This window comes from Rhinopithecus roxellana, chromosome 20 (genome assembly GCF_007565055.1).
Source record: "Rhinopithecus roxellana isolate Shanxi Qingling chromosome 20, ASM756505v1, whole genome shotgun sequence".
NCBI classification, from domain to species: Eukaryota; Metazoa; Chordata; class Mammalia; order Primates; family Cercopithecidae; genus Rhinopithecus; species Rhinopithecus roxellana.
The window spans coordinates 74,225,747-74,237,853 of NC_044568.1; the positions used below are offsets into that span (position 1 = coordinate 74,225,747).

A 12,107-nucleotide genomic window follows, 5' to 3' on the forward strand; every position below is an offset into this window, starting at 1 on the left:
TGTTGTTGACTTGGGGCTCATCTTCATACCTCTGGGAAATAAGTTATTCGATAGCTTGCTTAGAATCTCTCGGTACTTCCCATTGCCCTTAGAATGAAGAGCAAGATATGTGGCCTGCAGTGTAGACTGTGCACAGCTTCCAGTATAGACTGCTCAGGCGCTTTCTTGATTCCTGGAGTCTGCCATGCTTCCTTCTGCCACTGGGCCTTTGCACACACTGCTGTCTGCTGGGAATGCATTGCCTTTCCTCATTACTTAGTTCTCCTCTACTCACCCTTCAGGTGCCAGCTTGACTGTCTTCCTCGGGGCAGCCTTCTCTGACCTTGGTATACCAGATCAGCCCCCATGCACTTACTTTGTCTCATTGGTAATATTTCTCTCCCTTCAGGATGCACATCAAGGCCCAGAAGTTGTAGTTTTACATTTGTTCATGTGATCATTTGAAGCATGTCTCTCTCTGGAGCCTGACTCTTTGCGGCTCACATCCTGACTCCACCACTTTTAGCTGTGGGACCTTAAACAAATCTTTTCGTCTCTGGTCCCCAGTTTTTAGATTTAATTTTATTTTTATTTTGAGATAGTCTTGCTCTGTTGCCAGGCTGGAGTGCAGTGGCACAATCTCGGCTGACTGCAGCCTCCACCTCCTGGGTTCGAGTGATTCTCTTGCCTCAGCCTCCCAAGTAGCTGGGACTACAGGCGCCCGCCATCACACCCAGCTAATTTTTGTATTTTTGGGAGAGACGGGGTTTCACCGTGTTGGCTAGGATGGTCTCGATCTGTTGACCTCATGATTTACCTGCCTTGGCCTCCCAAAGTGCTGGGATTACAGGCCCAGTTTCTTTTAACTGCAAAACAGGGATGATATAATTACTTTCATCTGTCTTGTGAGGTGAGGATGAAGATTAAATAAGGTAGTTTGTGTAAAGCACTTAGAACAGAGCCAGCTATTAATAGTAGAGAATCTTGTCAGGTATTACTGATGATTGCTGCAGTAGACCACAAGCACCATACAGGCAGGGGTCATTTCTGTTTGTTTAGATTTGTATGCAGGGTGCTTGGCACAAGGGTAGTGCTCGGAAAATACTTGTTGGATGAGTGAAGGAATCAAGTGGAGATAATAATAATACCGTGTTTATAGAATTCCACGAGGATATAAAATAATGCAAATATATAAGCTCTTGGTAGAGTGTCTAGCACATAGTAGGTGGTCAATAAATATTCAGTGACCAAATGAGTAAAGTGGGGACAGTACTAACACCCACTCATGAGGTTGCTGTGGGGATATCAGGCAACCCTGTAGTACCTTGTAGAATGCTTAGCACATAGTAGGTGCTCCAGAAAATATTTGTTGAATGAATGAGTGAAGTAGGGATGATGTTAACGCCAGCTCCTAGGGTTGTTATGGGGATACAAGATAAGGCAGGTCTATAGCATGTTGTATTATGGTTGCACACGGTAGACACTGTTGATTGAAACTGAAGGAGCTGCCATGAGTTTCTTTCTGCTGGGGATTAGGAGAGGATCCTTTTGGGGTGCAGAATGGTGTGGAGCTGACGCTGGTCCTCTGGAAGGAAGAGTGAGCAGCTAACTACTCCTTGCTAAGCTCTGACCTGGATGAAAAGTTGAATCGTTCCTTTCCCTCTTCCTCCCAAACCTGTGCTTTCTTTCCACTAGAATCCTTGTCCGGAGTCCAGCGCCTCCTTCCTGTCCAGGATCACCTTCTGGTGGATCACAGGGTAAGGCTGAGCCCCGCAGACCTCAGGGAGGTGGTGGGGAATGAATGAATGAATGAATGAATGAATGAATGAATGAATGAACATGAACATGCTCAGGTCCCCCCCGACTTCTCCCTCCGTCGCTCTGTTCAGCAGAGTTGTCTTGAGTCTGCCTGGGCTGGCCATGTGGTCTCAGAGACACCAACTCTGTCCGGCAGTTCCATGAACTTGAATGTGATATACACAGGAGCCGTGAGCAGCTTACACCTCTGCAGAAGGCTTTGCCTGGGACAGCCATACGCTGGACTGCTCTTGCTTTAGCTTCAGATTTGGGTTTTTAAAATATTAGGTATAGTTACTCTTAACATTGTCCCCCTCCTGCCCCCCACTCCTTAGAGAAATAATACTGTCTCACCATGGGAAATGTGGGTTAAAAAACCACATGTACAGATCAGCAGTAGGAACCACACAGAGGCAACCAGTTTCACCATTTTAGTATGCCTACTTCTGGTCTTCTTTCTTTTTTTTGAGATGGAGTCTCGCTCTGTCAATCTCAGCTCACTACAGCCTCCACCTCCCGGGTTCAAGCGAGTCTGCTGCCTCAGCCTCCCAGGTAGCTGGGATTACAGGTGTGCGCCACCATGCCCGGCCAATTTTTGTATTTTTAGTAGAGACAGAGTTTTGCCATGTTGGCCAGGCTGTTCTTGAACTCCTGACTTCAGGTGGTCCACCCACATCGACCTCCCAAAGTGCTGGGATTATAGGTGTGAGCCACCATGTCCAGCTACCTTCTGGTTCTCTTTTTGTACATCTTTTTCTGCCCATTGTTAGCATCTTATTGGGGATTGTTTGAAGGTTCTTTTTTTGCCCCTAATATGCATCATCGTTTTTTTTTTTTTTTTTTTTTTTGGGACAGGCTTTTGGTCTGTGGCTAAGGCTGGAGTGCAGTGGCACAATTGTAGCTCACTGCAGTCCCACTCTACTGGGCTTAGGTGATGCTCCTGCCTCAGCCTCCTGAGTAGCTGGAACTACAGTCACGCTCCCCCGTGCCCAGCAGATTTTTGTACTTTCTGTAGAGATGAGGTTTCATCATGTTGCCGAGGCTGGTCTCCAACTCCTGAGCTCAGGTGATTCTCCTGCCTCAGCCTCCCAGAATGCTGGAATTACAGGCATGAGCCACCATGCCCGCTCTCATCTTTGTCTTAATGACAAACACCTTTTTAAAAAATTAGATGTTTTAAATAATTTCTTCAAATTACTGTTAAAAAGCATCACTGGGACAGTTGATATAATTTGCACATGACTACAAGACACCGGATGCATGCTAATAACTTTCATTCTTCTTTTGGAAAATTGTGCTCTAGTTAAATAAGAGCATGTCCTGGATTGGAAGGGGATGCCTCCAGTTTTTTGGGGGTAAAGGCATAAGGCATGTAGAGCCTACATGTTAACTTTGTTTTTTTTATTTTTTATTTTTATTTTTTATGAGACGAGTCTCGCTCTGTCGTCCAGGCTGGAGTGCGGTGGCAGGATCTCAGCTCACTGCAACCTCTGCCTCTTGGGTTCAAGAGATTCTCCGGTCTCAGCCTCCTGAGTAGCTGGGATTACAGGGACCTGCCACCACACCCAGCTAATTTTTGTATTTTTAGTAGAGATGGGGTTTCACTATGTTGTCCAGGCTAGTCTCAAACTTCTGACCTTAGGTGATCCACCCACCTCAGCCTCCCAAGGTGCTGGGTTTGCATGTGTGAGTCACCGTGCCAGACCTTTAACTGTTTAAATGGTTCGGAAAAAGGTGGTGTGTTTGCATATGTATGTGTGTTTGTGTGTACGTGTCAGTGGATAGAGACAGAGAATGATACTGCCAACATGGCAACATGTTAACAGTGGTGAGTTGAGTGAATTCTTAGTATGATTTGAGTAATTTTTCTGTAAGTTCAAAATTAGAACAAAAGATGAAAGTATTTTACCTTATATTATAAAAGGTATAAAAAGTCTGCTGGGCACGGTGGCTCATGCCTGTAATGTTAGCATTTTCAGAGGCCAAGGTAGGTGGATCACCTGAGGTCAGGGGTTCGAGACCACCCTGGCCTACATGGTGAAGCCCTGTCTCCACTAACAATATAAAAATTAACCGGGCAGCACGCGCCTTTAATCCCAGCTACTTGGGAGAGTGAGGCAGGAGAATTGCTTGAATCCATGCAGTGCGTCGAGATCGTGTCATTGCACTCCAGCCTGGGTGAGTCACATAGAAAGATTAGTATAATAAAACTCAATAAGCTCATCACCCAGATTTCATGCTTGCTAATGCTTTGTCATGTCAGCGTTTTTATTTTTTTATTTTTCCTTCTTTTTTTTTTTTTTTTTTTTTTTTTTATGGACTCTGACTCTCTTGCCCAGGCTGGAGTGCAGTGACACAATCACGGCTCTCTGCAGCCTCCACTTCTTGGCCTTGAGCAATCCTCCCACCTCAGCCTCCTGAGTAGCTGGGACTACAGGTGTGAGCCATTATGACTAGCTAATTTTTTTATTTTTACTTTTTGTAGAGATAGTCTCCCTATGTTGCCCAGGCTGGTCTTGAACTCCTGGGCTCACAAAGTCCTCCCACCTCGGCCTCCCAAAGTGCTAGGATTATAGGCATGAGCTACCATGCCTGGCCCATATCAGCCTTTTTTAATTTAAAATTTTAAAAAGTTGGCTGGGCACGATGGCTCATGCCTGTAATCCCAAGACTTCGGGAGGCCAAGGTGGGAGGATCGCTTGAGCCCAGGGGTTCAAGACCAGCTTGGGCAACATAGGGAGACTCTGTCTCTACAAAAACAAAAAATAAAAAAAATTAGCTAGTCACAACGGCTTGCACCCGAAGTCCCACCTACTCGGGAGGCTGAGGTGGGAGGATTGCTCTAGACCAGGAGCTGGAGGCTGCAGGGAGCCGCAATCGCACCACTGTACTCCATCGTGGGTGACACAGCGAGACGCTGTCTCCAAATAAATAAATGAATGAATAATAAAAAATAAATTAGAGTCATCCTGATATTTCGCTCTTAAATCATCTTTTTTTTCTAAGTCTTTTGTATGCACCACTAAAAAAAAAAAAAAAAAAAAGCCATTTTCCTGCATGACCCAACAGAATGAGCTATAATTACCTTGTAATGTGCAGAAATGTCCATCCACATTCTGACTTTCCCAGCTGCATGGCTGCCGTCATTTGCAATGGGCAGTTGTGCTGCATCAGCAGGCGTGTGGAGTGAGTGAGCCCCGTCCTCCTCCTCCTCTCATTGACTCTCATTGCCTAACACCCTTGTGTCTTGGCCCCAGGTTGATTGTCCGGGGCTACCGCCAGCCCCTGGAGGGCAGTGACCTCTGGTCCTTAAACAAGGAGGACACGTCGGAACAAGTCGTGCCTGTTTTGGTAAAGAACTGGAAGAAGGAGTGTGCCAAGACTAGGAAGTAAGTGTGAGCTTCCTTGGCCTCCAGGATGCCCCGGTCACCTCCTTTCCGCTACTGTGGCCTGAATCCAGGGTGGAGCCCTGGCAATGCTGCCTGTTAGTAGCTTTGTGGTTCTGGGCAAGATGCCTCACTTCTCCTCCTAGCCTCGGTTTACTTTTCTGCCAAATGGGGTAGAATCTCACATGTCATTAAGGCAACTGGGTAGAGAAAAGAAGAAAGAAGCCAGGCGCACGGTGGCTCTCATGTCTGTAGTTGCAGCACTTTGGGAGACCGCGGCAGGCAGATCACTTGATTGGGAGTTTGAGACCAGCCTGACCAACGTGGTGAAACCCCATCTCTACTAAAAATACAAAAACTAGCTGGGCGTGGTGGCGCACGCCTGTAATCCCAGCTACTCAGGAGGCTGAGGCAGGAGAATCACTTGAACCTGGGAGGCGGAGGTTGCAGTGAGCTGAGATTGCACCCCTGCATTCTGGCCTGGCAGACAGAGTGAGACTCCGTCTCAAAACAAAGAAAAGAAAAGAAAGAAAGAAGGAAATGCCTCTCCAAGCAAGCAGGCAGTGGATGCTGTTTGCCATGACCCGTGACTATTCCTCCTTGAGTCAGTCTCACTTTTTCTGTCTCTTAGCATCTGGCATCTTGCATGTTCTTGATGCTTGAATGTTCTGTCCAACATGCCCAGCTGACCATGTATGTCTGTTTAGCTAAAGAAGCCCCATTTGAGGGTGATTTTGTCTGTACTGGATTTTATACTCTATGCCCTATGTAAGGCATGCCCCACTGTGCCTCCTCTGTCATTCTTTTGGGAATCAGGCCAGGGCCACCCCTGCACGTACCTTAACTTGTCAGATTTGAGACACCATTAGTTGCACGATGTGTTATTATTCTACGTAACAGTAAGAAAGAAAAGCAGCTGCAAATTAAACAAGGACATAAGACGTGTCCTGAGCCCAGACGAGCTGGACCATGAAATTGCAGGTGACATGGGGCCAGTGGATTGCTGCTGTGGGACTAGTAGAACAGCTGTTTTTGTTCCTGTTGCCTCTTCCGGGGTAAGTTTACTACGATAAGCCGTGAGGGGGCCAGTCTGGTACATTGGATTCCCCATAGACCCATTGGCCTTACAGGGAAAAACCCCAGACCCGGGTTCAGTTCCTCATTCTGTTCCGGGGATGCCCAGGATACAGACCTTTAGTCAGACCCAGGTGGTGGGTGGGAATCTGGGACATCCATGGTGCCAGCCACTAGGATATCAGCAGAGGGCCTCGTGACTCTGGTGGGAGGCTGTTTGGGTGGTCCAGGTGATGGGAGAAATTGTCTCGTGGGAGGCAGATAGAGCTTGGGCCTCTGTGGCTGAGCATTGTAAGGAAATGGCACATGTCCATGACCCAGTTGAAGGTCTTTGGCAGGTGGAGGTGGCATCCCTGTTTATTACAGTTCTTTCATGGAGACAGAACTAGTAGGACTGATGGATGGATGGACAAATAGATGATAGATAGATGATAGATGATGATAGATAGATGATAGGTAGATGATAGATGGGTAGATAGTTGGTGGATGTGTACATGATAGGAGGATGGATAGATGATAGATGGATGATTGATCGATGATGGATGGATGGATGGATGAAGGGTGGGAGGGGATCTACTAGGGAAACCGAATCATGTGATTATGGAGGCTGAGAAGTCCCACATTAGGTCATCTGCAAGCTGGAGAACCCAGGAAGCTGGTGGCATGGCTCAGGCCAAGTCTGAAGGTCTCAGACCCAGGGAAGTTGATGATGGAATTCTCAGTGCATGATTAAAGGCCTGAGAACCTGGAGTCCCTGGGGTGAGTCCCAGAGGCCAGACATCCTGGAGTTGCGATGTCCAAGGGCGGGAGAGGATGACATCCTGGCTGCAGAAGAGAGAACGCCTGCATTTGCCATTACTCTGACTTTTTGTTGTGCCTGGACCCTCTGCTGATTGGGTGGTGCCACCCACATGGGGCGAGGATGGATCCTCCTTAGCCCACTGATTCAAATGCCAGTCTCCTCTGGAAACACCCTCACAGACACACCCAGAGATAACTCTTTACCAGCCATCTGGGTATCCCTTAACCCAGTCAACTTGACCCCTAACATCACCCATCACATCTGGATCCCTTCGGCCTCACCTGCAGCATCCCCCGTGCTAAGCAGGCCACATTTGTAGCGTGGGCTTCGGCATTCCTCATCATCCATGCCTCTGCTGATCCCCTGGTTCAGCTTCCTCTCATGGAAGAAGGATGCCCACCTTTGTGTCCCCGGGAGCTTGCCAGGAGAGCACATTGCTGGAGACACCGTGGGAGAGGCCAGTATCACAGCTTCGGGAGGAGGACGGAGTTTGAATCAAGAAGTTCCTCCACTGGCCTGGCCTGGCCCTTAATCCATTGAGCAGATGAAACTGACTGCTGCTTTTGTGCTTAGTGATATTTAGTCCCTGAGGGTTCAGAGAGTGGAACAAAAGAGACACACTCTAGTTGGGTGCCATCGACGTTCTATATGGGAGACAGGATGTTGGTTGTGAAACGTGCATTGACAAGAAGCTTTGGAGTGATAGTGCTGGGGTGAGATAAACATGAGGAAGTGAGGGTGAGAGTAACCGAGGAAGCTTTTTGTTGTTGTTGTTTTTGTTTGTTTGTTTTGGAGATGGAGTCTCTCTCTGTTACCCAGGCTGGAGTGCAGTAGTGTGATCATGGCTTACTGCAACCTCTGCCTCTCAGGTTCGAGCAGTTCTCCTGTCCTGGCCTCCCAAAGTGCTGGGATTACAGGTGCATGCCACCATGCCTGACTAGTTTTTGTGTTTTTAGTAGAGATGGGGTTTCACCATGTTGGCCAGACTGGTCTCGAACTTCTGACCTCAAGTGATCCTCCTGCCTTGGCCTCCCAAAGTGCTGGGATTACAGGTATGAAGCTACCGTGCCCGGCTGAGGGAGCTATTTTAGATACAGTGGTCAGAGTTCTACCCAGTGCGGCCATGACTCTTGGTGAGCATGTGCCTGTCCCTCTCTAAGTCTATCTCCGCCTCTTTCCGAGCATCTGGCATCCTGAGTGTTACTGCTTTTCGAAGTGCTTTTGTTCAGCATGCCCAGCTGACCATGTATGTCTGTTTTGAGAAGGTCACATTTGAGCAGAGACTTCATCGGAGGGAGTGAGCCTTGTGTGTGTCTGGGAAAGGAAGGGCCTTCCAGGCAGAGGGAACAGCAAGTGCAAAGGGTCTGAGGACGCTTGTGGTGTAGCAGGGGGCTCGTGTGGCTTGAGCAAAGTGAGTGAGGAGGAGAAAGGGAGGAAATCAAGCAGGAGAAGGATTTGCAGGGGTCTCCTCTGAGAGTTAGGGTGGGATTCCAGGTGCAGTGAGAACACGGGCAGGTTTTCTGCAGGGCAGTGGTGTGACGTGAGTTCTGTTGTATGTATGTATGTATGTATGTATGTATGTATGTATTTATTTATTTATTTATTTATTTATTTATTTATTTATTTATTTTTAGAGACAGGGTCTTGCTCTGTTGCCCAGGCTTGATTGTAGTGGCATGATCACAGCTCATTGCAGCCTGGAAATTCTGGGCTCAAGCAATCCTCCCACCTCATCCTTCAGAGTAGCTGGGATTACAGGTGCACACCACCATGCCTGGCTAATTAATTAATTTGTGTTTTATATTTTATTTATTTTTTTGAGACGGAGTTTTGCTCTTGTTGCCCAGGCTGTAGTGCAATGGCGCGATCTTGGCTCACTGCAACCTCCGCCTCCCGGGTTCAAGCGATTCTCCTGCCTCAGCCTCCCAAGTAGCTGGGATTACAGGCATGTACCAGCACGCCTGGCTAATTTTGTATCTTTAGTAGAGATGGGGTTTGTCCATGTTGGTCAGGCTGGTCTCAAACTCCTGACCTCAGGTGTTCTGCCTGCCTCGGCCTCCCAAAGTGCTGGGATTACAGGTGTGAGCCACTGCGCCCAGCCTTTTAAATTTTTTTTTACAGAGACAGGTCTTACTGTGTTGCTCAGGCTGGTCTCCAACTCCTGGCTTTAAGCGGTCCTCCTGCCTCAGCCTCCCAAGTAGGTGGGATTATAGGTGTGAGCCACCACACCCAGCTGAGTTCTGGTTTATGACATCCCAGGCTGCCCTGAGGAAGGTGGATATTACGGACAAGAGTGAAGGCAGGGAGACCAGGATGGGGACCTCAAAGGCTGTCCATGAAGTCCCTTCATGCCTCACTGGGAGCCTCTGTTTATTTTTTGAGGCAGGGAGTCACTCTTTCATCCATGCTGGAGTATAGTGGTGCCACCTCGGCTCACTGCAACCTACATCTCCTAGGCTGGAGTGGTCCTCCCACTTCAGCCTCCCAAGTAGCTGGGACTACAGGCATGCGTCACCACACCTGGCTATTTTTTTTTTTTTTTTTTTTGTAGAGATGATGTCTCGCCATGTTGCCCAGGCTGTGCTCAAGCAGTCCACCTACCTTGGCCTCCCAAAGTGCTGGGATTACAGGCGTGAGCCAGTGTGCCTGACTGGAGCCTCCATTTTTTACCCAGAGCATTTTCTGAGAATTCAGTGAGATATATGTCATGATAAGCTGTGCACTAGTCCTGAGTAAATGCTGGGCAGGTTTTAGTTGTACAAGTTGTATTTATTCATCTATACACTTCCATCTTGCCGGGGAGAATGTGGTGTGAACTGGGTCTTTGGGCTTGAAAGTGGGCCACCTGAGAGGGGTCTGCCTCTGTGAGTACCTTGGTGTTTAGGGATGCTCAGCATGGGGCCAGGGGGTCATTTCCTTGGGACATTGGTAGACGGATTGCTTGCTTTATTCCCAGAGGCGTAAGCTAGATCTGGCACCTGTAACCCCTGTGTACCTGGAGAGAGTGACAAGGAAAACCCTGTCCTAGGCTGGAATTTCCTGGTGTGGCCACTTACACCCAGATCCCTTTAGTCAACCAGAGAAAGGAATGGAGCCTGTGCAGCTTGGGGCTGCTGGGTGTCCTAGGCTTGGGAATCAGGTGAGGGATACCTGGGCTGAGGGGTCTGCGTGACTTTCTAGGTCCCTTTACCACCTCTCTTCACCCCTGAGTGACTCCCTCTCAAAAGTCTGGTACGGCTGGGCATCGTGGCTCATGCCTCTAATCGCAGCGCTTTGGGAGGCTGAGGCAGGAAGATCACCTGAGTTCACGAGTTCGAGACTGACCTGGCCAACATGGTGAATCCCTGTCTCTACTAAAAATACAAAAATTAGCCAGGTGTGGTGGCGTTCGCCAGCTACTGGGGGGCTGAGGCACGAGAATTGCTTGAACCCGGGAAGTGGAGGTTGCAATGAGCCAAGATTGCACCACTGCACTCCAGCCTGGATGGCAGAATGAGAGTCCATCTCAAAAAAAAAAAAAAAAAAAAAGCAGGTGTGAGTGATCTCCCTGCTCTACCTTTGGTTTTAAAAACCCAGTGCTTCATTGGTTTGTGTGTAGTGGTTTTATGTTCTCTTTTGTGCATGGCTACTCAGAGCTTAGGGCCATTTTGGACTATGGTTTCTGCTGGCATGAATGTGAAATGTTTCTGTGACTCTGGAACCAGAGTTTGGCAGTTTTTTTTGTTTTTGTTTTTGTTTTAAGTTAGACATAATGACCATAGCGCCAGTCACTCCCTTCCCAGGCATCCACCCAAGAGAGCTGAGAACATATGTTCATAAAAGACTGGTACAGGAACGTTCTTAGCTACTTTGTGATAACCCAAACTGGAGGTAAGCCAGACAAATATTAGCAAGTGAACACACAGATGTACTAGTTATGTGCATGTGCATAACTGAATACTAACTGATGTACAAGGATGAACTATTGGCCGGGCACAGTGGCTTATGCCCATAATCTCAGTACTTTGGGGGGCCGAGGCAGGCAGATCACTTGAGGTGAGGAGTTCGAGACCAGTTGACTAACATGGTGAAACCCCGTTTCTACTAAAAATATGAAAATTAGCCGGATAGCCGGATGTGGTGGCACACGCCTGTAATCCCAGCTACTCGGGAGGCTGAGGCAGGAGAATTGCTTGAACCCGGGAGGCAGAGGTTGCAGTGAGTTGAGATCGCACCATTGCACTCCAGTCTGTGTGATAGAGCAAGACTCCATCTCAAAAAAAAAAAAAAATCCCTGTAAGATAAAGACTAGTTTTTTGGTGACAGCTTTATTGAGATATTCATATACCACACGATTCATGTATGCAGAATATACAATTTACTGATTTTTAGTGTGTTCACAGAGTTGTGCAGTCTCATCACAGTCAATTTTATTTACTTGCTTTTTAAGACAGAATCTCACTCTGGTGCCGAGGCTGGAGTGCAGTGGCGCGACCTCAGCTCATTGCAACCTCCTCCTCCTCCTGGGTTCGAGCGATTCTTCTTCCTAGCCTCCCAAGTAGCTGGGATTACAAGCACCCACCACCATGCCCGGCTAATTTTTTGTATTTTTAGTAAAGATGAGGTTTTGCCATGTTGGTCAGGCTGTTCTCATACAATTGACCTCAAGTGATCCACCCCCCTCAGCCTCTCAAAGTGCTGGGATTACAGGCATGAACCACTGCACCTAGTGAGAAAAAAAATTTTTTTTAGAAACAGGATGTTGCTGTGTTGCCCTGGCTGGACTCTTTTTCTCTCTCTCTCTCTCTCTCTTTCTCTCTCTTTTTTTTTTTTTTTTTTTTTTTGCATTGAACTATATATCTATATATGCCTGTCATTTTGCCTGTCTTGATTATTGTTCTTTTTTTTTTTTGAGATAGAGTCTCACTCTTTTTGCCCAGGCTGGAGTGCAGTGGTGCAGTCTCAGCTCACCACAGCCTCTGCCTCCTGGGTTCAAGCGATTCTCCTGCCTCAGCCTCCCAAGTAGCTGGGATTACAGGTATGTGCCACCATGCCTGGCTAATTTTGTGTTTTTAGTAGAGACAGGATTT

General features: G+C 47.7%; 1 protein-coding gene across 2 annotated transcripts in view; it reads left to right on the forward strand.

Moving 5' to 3' along the window:
* ABCC1 (ATP binding cassette subfamily C member 1) overlaps positions 1-12,107 on the forward strand; it is a 192,732-nt gene that overhangs the window by 80,232 nt on the left and 100,393 nt on the right. For both annotated transcript variants that reach the window (XM_010370871.2, XM_030924928.1), the window contains 2 exons: positions 1,675-1,736; positions 5,034-5,165. In XM_010370871.2, coding sequence (XP_010369173.2) covers positions 1,675-1,736; positions 5,034-5,165 — 194 coding nt within the window. The remainder of the gene's footprint in view (positions 1-1,674; positions 1,737-5,033; positions 5,166-12,107) is intronic.